This window comes from Planococcus citri, chromosome 1 (assembly GCF_950023065.1).
Source record: "Planococcus citri chromosome 1, ihPlaCitr1.1, whole genome shotgun sequence".
NCBI lineage: Eukaryota > Metazoa > Arthropoda > Insecta > Hemiptera > Pseudococcidae > Planococcus > Planococcus citri.
In genome coordinates, this window is record NC_088677.1 from 26,987,248 (window position 1) to 26,995,038 (window position 7,791).

At 33.5% G+C, this 7,791-nt stretch overlaps 1 protein-coding gene and 1 long non-coding RNA gene across 2 annotated transcripts; both read left to right on the plus strand.

Moving 5' to 3' along the window:
- The first annotated feature begins 7 nt into the window (after nucleotides 1-7).
- On the plus strand, nucleotides 8-3,004 carry LOC135850150 (protein crossbronx homolog). Its single transcript, XM_065370907.1, has 7 exons — nucleotides 8-211; nucleotides 301-476; nucleotides 548-612; nucleotides 681-972; nucleotides 1,041-1,218; nucleotides 1,294-2,007; nucleotides 2,596-3,004. Exons 1-6 carry the CDS (start codon nucleotides 206-208, stop codon nucleotides 1,372-1,374), a joined length of 798 nt encoding a protein of 265 aa, XP_065226979.1. The 5' UTR covers nucleotides 8-205; the 3' UTR covers nucleotides 1,375-2,007; nucleotides 2,596-3,004.
- A 546-nt stretch (nucleotides 3,005-3,550) lies between these two features.
- On the plus strand, nucleotides 3,551-6,391 carry LOC135850151 (uncharacterized). The gene is made up of 2 exons (XR_010559659.1): nucleotides 3,551-5,268; nucleotides 5,386-6,391. It is a non-coding gene; the product is annotated as an uncharacterized LOC135850151 (long non-coding RNA).
- The last annotated feature ends 1,400 nt before the right edge of the window (nucleotides 6,392-7,791 follow it).

Here is a 7,791-nt window from a genome sequence, read left to right on the forward strand (position 1 = left end):
ATCACTACAAAATTGATAACATTTTGTTATTCTGAATTTTCGCTTCAAACTGACTAAATTAACAGTTAACACGTAAGTTTAATTTTCGACAATAAATTTCATTTACCTATTCTTCAAAATTTAGCGATTCTCGTGCTTGTCGAATGATCCAACTTCATGATTGAGATAAAAAGAATATCATGATAACGAAAAATTTCATCTGACGATGAGTGTAAGTGCCTATCTTTTATTATTGGAAATTTCTATAAAACTCCTTCGTAATGTTTACTCATAGTTAAGTACATATTATTTCTATTTCAGACACCAGACCATGATTCTAAGAAAACAAACTCATTATCCAAGGTGTTACCCTCGGTGGGAAATTTCTCGTTTTTGGGCATGTCTACAAAAATGGCAGAAAGATCGAATTCTTTAGCAGGAACTACAGAGAAACCACATTCAATTTTCGTCCAAGAATACAGTCTCATTTCCGAATTGTAAGAAAATTACGATACTGGTATTCTAACGCATTCTTCATCTAAACCTGTTCGTAAATTTTTTTCTTTAGTAACCTCTTGAAACACCATCCTGAACCAGGAGTTTATGTGATTCCAGCTGCGAAAACCCCCTACAGTAAGTATATTCAATTTTCGAAGGAATCGACTTTATCGAACCGCTGGCTAAAAAGTATTCTGTTTTAGTTTGGTTCGGTGTGATTTTTATTCGAAGCGGAGTTTACGAAGGAGGAATATTCCGATTTCGTATTACCATACCACAATCCTTTCCTTTTTGTACCATCTGTCCTAAGGTAGTATTCGAAACACCAGTCTTTCACACACTTGTTGATCCGACGACTGGAGAGCTTAATCTCAAGAACATGTTCTTCGAGTGGAAAAGAGACGTAAACCATATTTGGCAAATCATCAGTTATATTAGAAGCATATTTCACGATGTTCAGTTCGTTAACGTTGTCGATAAACGAGCGGAAAGTTTGTAAGTTTATTTCGCACGCATCGATTTGAAAAATTATTCTATTGTTATTGATAAATTTTCGTTCCTAGATGTGAAACCAATCGAGAGGAATTTCTTAAATTAGTGAAAAATTGCGTCGATAATAGCAAAGTACGTATTTACGAAAAACCGCTCGAAGAAGATCCCCATTACTTCGTTTTTGACGAATTTAATGAAGAAGTTCATCAACCTTTCAAGGATAATATTTTGAAAGATAGTGCCAATTCGGTAAGTGAATAATATGATGAATCATTTGTACGTCGCGGAAATGAGTCGTATTGATATTGATTGTTATACTTTTAGCACGACTCTAATGAACCGAGATCTATAAGTTGGGTGCAACCAGGATCGTTAGAACCGTTATCTAAACCAAATTCCAACTAAACTATTATAATTATTTTTAAGTCGTTATTTTATTGTAAAAATGTAGGTGATATTTTTCAATCTCATGTTTGTAACTGTGCCGAGCAGTATTAAAAATGTTCAAATTTTGTATTTTATTTATCTGGTATTAATTATTTTGTACTAAAAACTCGAACGAAAAATTTCCCAACTTATTTCATGGTTTCAATTTTATTAACGAATAAAATAAGCAGCCACGTTACGACGTCAGTGTACTTTGGCCTTAAGTTTATTTTCCCATTGCGTCATCGATGTTTGAATTTTTTCAAAATTGCATTACCTAATATGTAACATATGAACCGTTAAAATAGGTACAAAGTGATGAAATTTACAGTAAATTTATTAAGAATTTATGATCAATTAATTTCAAATTAAGGATCTAGAAATGTTCTCGAATTTCGCAGCGAATTAAATATCGTTTCAGAGTGCAGATCGAATCGATTTTTTTTCATATTCGAATCTACTGTTGTGAATTTATAATTAAAACGGCGTCATCTTAGGTTGATTCTTAGTTGAATTTTTCTGGTTTTCTATTGTAGAAAATATGAAAGCTGGTTTAATAATTGCATTGTTGATTCCTTTTTTCATTATTTCGAGCGATTCCCAAAATGATGGGTAAGTATGTTTGGTATTTAGGTAGGTAAACTTTGATATATATGTATTATAAAAACGTAATTTCAAACTTTTAAAGTGACCTCTTGAACGTCTAGAAATGAACTTAAGAACCGTATAACTTGTCAGCTGATAATGCATAATTATGTGATAATTTTACATTGTAGATATGAGCTTGGACAAATCCTAAATTCGAAAATGTTTCGTTTTAATGTGTTGTATCTACTTCTACATTCAATTTTAAACTCAGAAATTTTTCATTTCAAAACGTTGTCTTATAATCGGTCTAATTTCAGCATAACTTGATGTTGGTAATAGTAGGTATGGTCTTGACGGACCGATTAGGATTTCCAGTCAACAATTAACTAGTACGAATCGTTAATTCTTGTTAGTCGAGAGGTATGAGAATCGAAAAGTGAAATAATTACTCAAACTAAATAAAGGATCCCATCAACTGCTTATAAAATGGTTATATAGTTTACCCAAAAAACAGCTATATAGATAGGACTATAGGTACCTAAAGTTATGTATGGTATGTATGTAATTGAATAATGCTGCAATGTTGCACTGATAAATTACATCTTTTAACAGATGGCCTCAAACGGGTGATCTTGTAATTCGAAGTGATTTGTTCACTCACCAGTGCAGATGTGAAAACTTTTGCGACAGACACGAAGCTGCTGTCCTTCTTTCTGGTGTCAAGGTTTACAATATACCCACAGTAATGACATTTAATTGCTCAGGTGGCGGTTATTGCGGATGTTATTTAGTCAGACTAAGTCGTAACGATCCAAAATCCGGTTGCAATTGTTCAACGCATAAAAACATTATAGATCTTTAAAAACAATCTAACTATTGGTAACTGTGAAATAAGTAATTACAGGTTATTTTTATTCCACGTAGCTTACGGATCTAAAATACATAAAATAAATGATAACCAAGCACCTCTTTACCGATGCCTGATGAGCAATCAAATAAGAAAATAAATAAATATTGAGTATATTGCCTTAATTCTTTTAAACAAACTCTTCAATCAAAATAATCTCAAGATGAGAAGCGTCACGTCGCCCATCTCAACTTTGTAATCGATTTTTGACTTTTGAGGTGACAAAAATTCAAACAATTTGATAAAAGTTCTTCTGAAAACACTCGCTGTTTACCTGTATGGTAATAAGTAGGTACCTATTATAGTAAAAATGTTCGAGATCGAGTTGAAATCGTGAAACTTCCATTATCTATTTTGAGGTTACATCTATACCATTCATATGAGTAGTAAATTTGTGAAGTAAATTTGGCAGATAATCAGCTGGGCTGGTGGTGTTGGTAGAGGTCATCAAAACGATGAAAAATGACTTGAAAATTTTAAAAAAAAGTGGCCCTACTTACAAAATGGTAGCCATGTTGATTGACAGGTCAGCCAAAATCGCAGATTTTCAAACCGTACAAAGGTAGATCGAAAGATCAGGCAAAAATTCATCACCTGTCAAAATTTCAAAAGCTAAAGTGCGTTTTTCGATTTTTGGTGAATTTTTGAAAATCAAATTCAGGCCAAAAATGAGGGAAAAAATCAAAATTTTATACCAAATTGACCAAGAAAGCTGAAATTTGGGATAAACCCTATTTTCGACATGCAAAATCGATTGGAAACTGTTTCAATCGTTTTGAGCAGTTCTGGAGCCTCCAGCAGATTTTTGAAACTCGAAATTTCCCCAAAATTTCATCAAACGGAAATAGAAAGTCGAAATTCATTCTGCAAACTAATTTCAATACGCTACCAAGTCGACTGCTGGTGGATTTCAAGTCGTTTTGGAGCCTCCAGCGACTTTTTGAAAGGTCGTATGGCGTTTTTTGGAAAAATTGAAATTTCCAAAAAGTAGCTGGAAGCTTGAAAACCATTTGAAACCACCATGTAGTCGACTTCATATCGCATTGAAATTAGTTTGCGAAGTAAATATTGAGGTCTATGTAAAAAAATAGGTGTATTGTGTAAGATTCATGTACCAGGTGATTTATATGTTATGTACGTAATGATTTATGTACAAATAGTTCCCACGTATTACAATTCCCCTAATCAGGTAATTTTTCCGAGAATTACCACCAAGAGTGTGAAGGCATATTACACCATATCAAAATATCAACTTTGAAGTAAAATGAGCTCAGTGATCATTTCATTTCCTCCTCAATACAATACTTAAAGCAAAGCACTTACTAATAATATGGCTATCAAATGAGCTATCGCGTACCAACCAACTTCCTAGCCCTAAGAGGGGTTGTGCTAGGACCTCTCAAAGTGAAATGATTTTAATAATAATTTTACATTTCATGACTTGGCACTTGGAACCTGTTCTAATTAATCAAATAAAGTCAAATTTGGGGTGAGTTGGCCTTTGGAGTGGCGAGGTTCAAAGTTGAAAAATGAAAATTACAGAAAAGTCATTTTTTTGGAGGAGCATAGTATGGCCTCAAATGGATGAAAAGGGTCCAAAATCATACAATTGGTCAGTATCTCCATTGTGATCAGCATATCGAAATTTCAGCTTCCTAGATCATCCCCACCTCATGTAAGGCGGAATTACGGTGAAAACCCCCTTATTTTACCCCTATTTTGGAGGTTTTCCACCTTGAAAGGAGTGATGAGGATGATCTGGAAAACTGAAATTTGGAAATGTTGATTACAATGGGGGTATTGACCTTGGAAAAAAATTTAAAAAGACAATGGAAACGCAAAATTAGAGGTTGCTAGAGTTTCTAAAAATAGTCTATACTAGAATGAATTGAGAAGTAATCTCAACCCAGTAGGTACCTTCGTAATTCTTCGAAAACATTATTACTTACAATCTGCATTCGTGGCGTTAATTTAAAATTATATTAGCGTGTTAAATGTAATAGGTAAGGATAAGTAGGTACTCGTATTTAGTATTTTAAAAAGTATAGGGTAATTCAAACGAATAAAATTACCCTTTTTATCGTTTAGAATAATTAAGATTTTAATTCTGTTTTGTAATCATCAACTCGGTAGGTAACTTGGCGTAAAATTTTGAACGCAGAACTACAATAGTATAGGTATATTTACGCGCATTCGTGTTCTTGTTTTTTACAAGCTAAAAGTCGACTCGGCATCGTTACGATGAAACGTATTTTTAACATTATATTTTTCTTTACTTTTGTTACATTGTCAATTATGATGATGGGACTCCCTTACAACTTGGGCCAGGAGCCTACGAAGACGCCGAAAGATGGCGATATAATTAATTCAACCGAAATGTAAGCAATCATCTGCACTATACCTACAAATCACGATCAATTTAATAGTACTTACCTAATAATTATGTAGACGATTTTTCCCTCTAATTCGCTGTGAATTTTCAAATATACCAACAGAAAACCTGGAAGCTGGGTAGACACGCTACAGTGGTTTACTTACCAATGTAAGTGTCCTAACAGATGCGGCCCAGCAAACATATCCCAAGTATTGCGAAATGAGGCCGGTCATGGAAACACCTATTTTGACGAATATTGTACTTACCAAACGTATTGCAGATGTCAGAGATATACAGTAATTAGAGGACAAAGAAATGCTTGCTTTCCATGCCATAATACAGGTCCAAAACTCGACCCTGCATATGATTATGAGCAGAAAATTCCTGAAATTTATAACCCCGAGCACTTCAGCTTTTAGCTATTTATACCAGCGAATGTTATGAATTTACAATTTACAAAGGGTATTGACCCTACATAATTTATATTATGGATTATGTATTATCTATAAGTTCGCTCGAGTGGATGGCGAAAAAAATGTCACAGGGGTTTGGGCAAATTCAGCGGGGAGACCTTAAGGGGAAATTTATTTGGAAAAAATTTCAGCTCTGGAAGTGTCCTTGAAGGGAAGATGTGGGTCCTAAAAGAAGGAGAAGTTTTGAAAAAAAAATCAAGGTTTTTCGCTCCAGTTCCTACCTACCAAACCTATTTTGGAAAAAAATGACCCAGTTCCAAAAGATCGTAGGTTCATAGCCATACTTATTTGATCCTGGCTTTCTGAGCCGATCTAAGCCATTGCCATCATAAACCTATGCCACTGGGGGGAGGGGGTAGTGGGTCTATAGCCATTCATAATTTGCAAGTCGATTATTTTTGGGAAGAGCTTTATTCTTTGAGAAGTGAAAACGCAGATCTCACTTCCATGGATGACTTCCATAGTTGGAATTTTTTCTGAGTGACTTTCATCTCAACTCACAATGAAGGTCACAACTAAATTTGCTCAGAATACTCTTGATTTTTTTTTTCACAATCCAATTTAATGTTTAACTTATTTTACACAGAGATAAACCATGTGCACTATAAATATAATTTTCTGAAAAAAAATATATATCAATATCTACTTTTGTAACGTTATGGCACCAGTTAGTTGAACGTCGTTGTGGCACCAGGTAGCAAGTGAAGAAAACTTAGTCATCTACGCGAGCGTTTTTCTGGCAATGGTTTATTCATTAATAAAAACCAACTGGTGCCTCTATATTATATGAGTATAGAGTGACGATTAAGGGCATAAGCAACAGCGCCATCTAATCAAAACATTTTACAACGAATTTTTACAAAAGAATACATCGAAAACCAATGAGACCTGAAAATGGTGCCACAACGTCTGTTGACTATATAATTTTACCAGTATGTTAAAAGGGACTTTTAAATGTCGTTGTGGCACCATTACAAAAATTTGCCTAACGACCCCTGGCAGTGCCCTGATGACATTCCACACAATTTTAAGTAAAATACGTTGTGGCACCATTTGGTGGTGCCACAACGTAAATTTTGGTGCCTGAACGTGTGTAAAGTATATAAAATGGTGCCACAAGTACATCAATTATGAGTATGTATATACATTCAATTACAAATGGGTAAGTGAATTTCTCTTCCCAAAATGGGCAGTGATGTAGGTATGGAACATTGGAAAATTTTTATTCGGACACCCTAGCTGTGTATAGGTGTAAAAGGTAGATCACAAAACAACAAAAAATTTCGCTTCAACAGAACGTTTGATCCAAAATGCCCATGCAGGCATCCCTTTTGGAACAATGAACATGTGGTAGACTTTTACTCATTTTTTTTTCAAAAAAAGTAACTTTAACAATCACCAAAGTTCAAAACAATGATCAAAAAGTGATCAAAAAAGTCTTTATTTTGCTTTAAAAGCTAAAAAAAAGAACTTTTATTGACAATTAGGTACTAGCGAAAAAGTGATAATTTTTCCAAATTTTTGCCAAAAAAGTGAACTATTTTGCAACATTTTGTTAATTAAGTACGACTTTCCGGCAACTTTTAACACAAAAATGAAATTTTTTTAAATTTTTGACAAGAAGACAACATTTTGACAATTTTGACGAAAAAGCAAGATTTTTGAGCAATTTTTGGACGAAAAATCAAAATTAGACTTTTTAAAATTTTCAATATGTTATAGTTTTTGGCAAAAAAATGAAACTTTTCAGCATAAGTATTATTTTTATCAAAAAAGTGCGACTTTTTTTTGGCAATTTTTGACTTTTTTTTTGGTAAAAAAAGCAAGAAAAAACTTCAAATTCTAGCCGAATTTTTACAAGAATGAAAAATCCAAACTGCAAGAACCAAAGCCAAAAAGAAAAAAATTCGGAGAAAAAAATCGAAAATATCGAAATAGGTACTAGTTTTAAAATAATTGTCGTGTTGGTTTTCGGTATTCGGTATTTGTACCAATTTTGAAAATTTAAATTGGTATTAAGGGGTGGCATTTTTGAAAAAAAAAAAATAATACCT

Excerpts from the sequence above, each read along its gene's own strand:
- LOC135850150 (XM_065370907.1), top strand. Across the intron at positions 613-680 it reads AGCTGCGAAAACCCCCTACA|TTTGGTTCGGTGTGATTTTT; the intron begins GTAAGTATATTC and ends ATTCTGTTTTAG. Across the intron at positions 1,219-1,293 it reads TGAAAGATAGTGCCAATTCG|CACGACTCTAATGAACCGAG; the intron begins GTAAGTGAATAA and ends TTATACTTTTAG.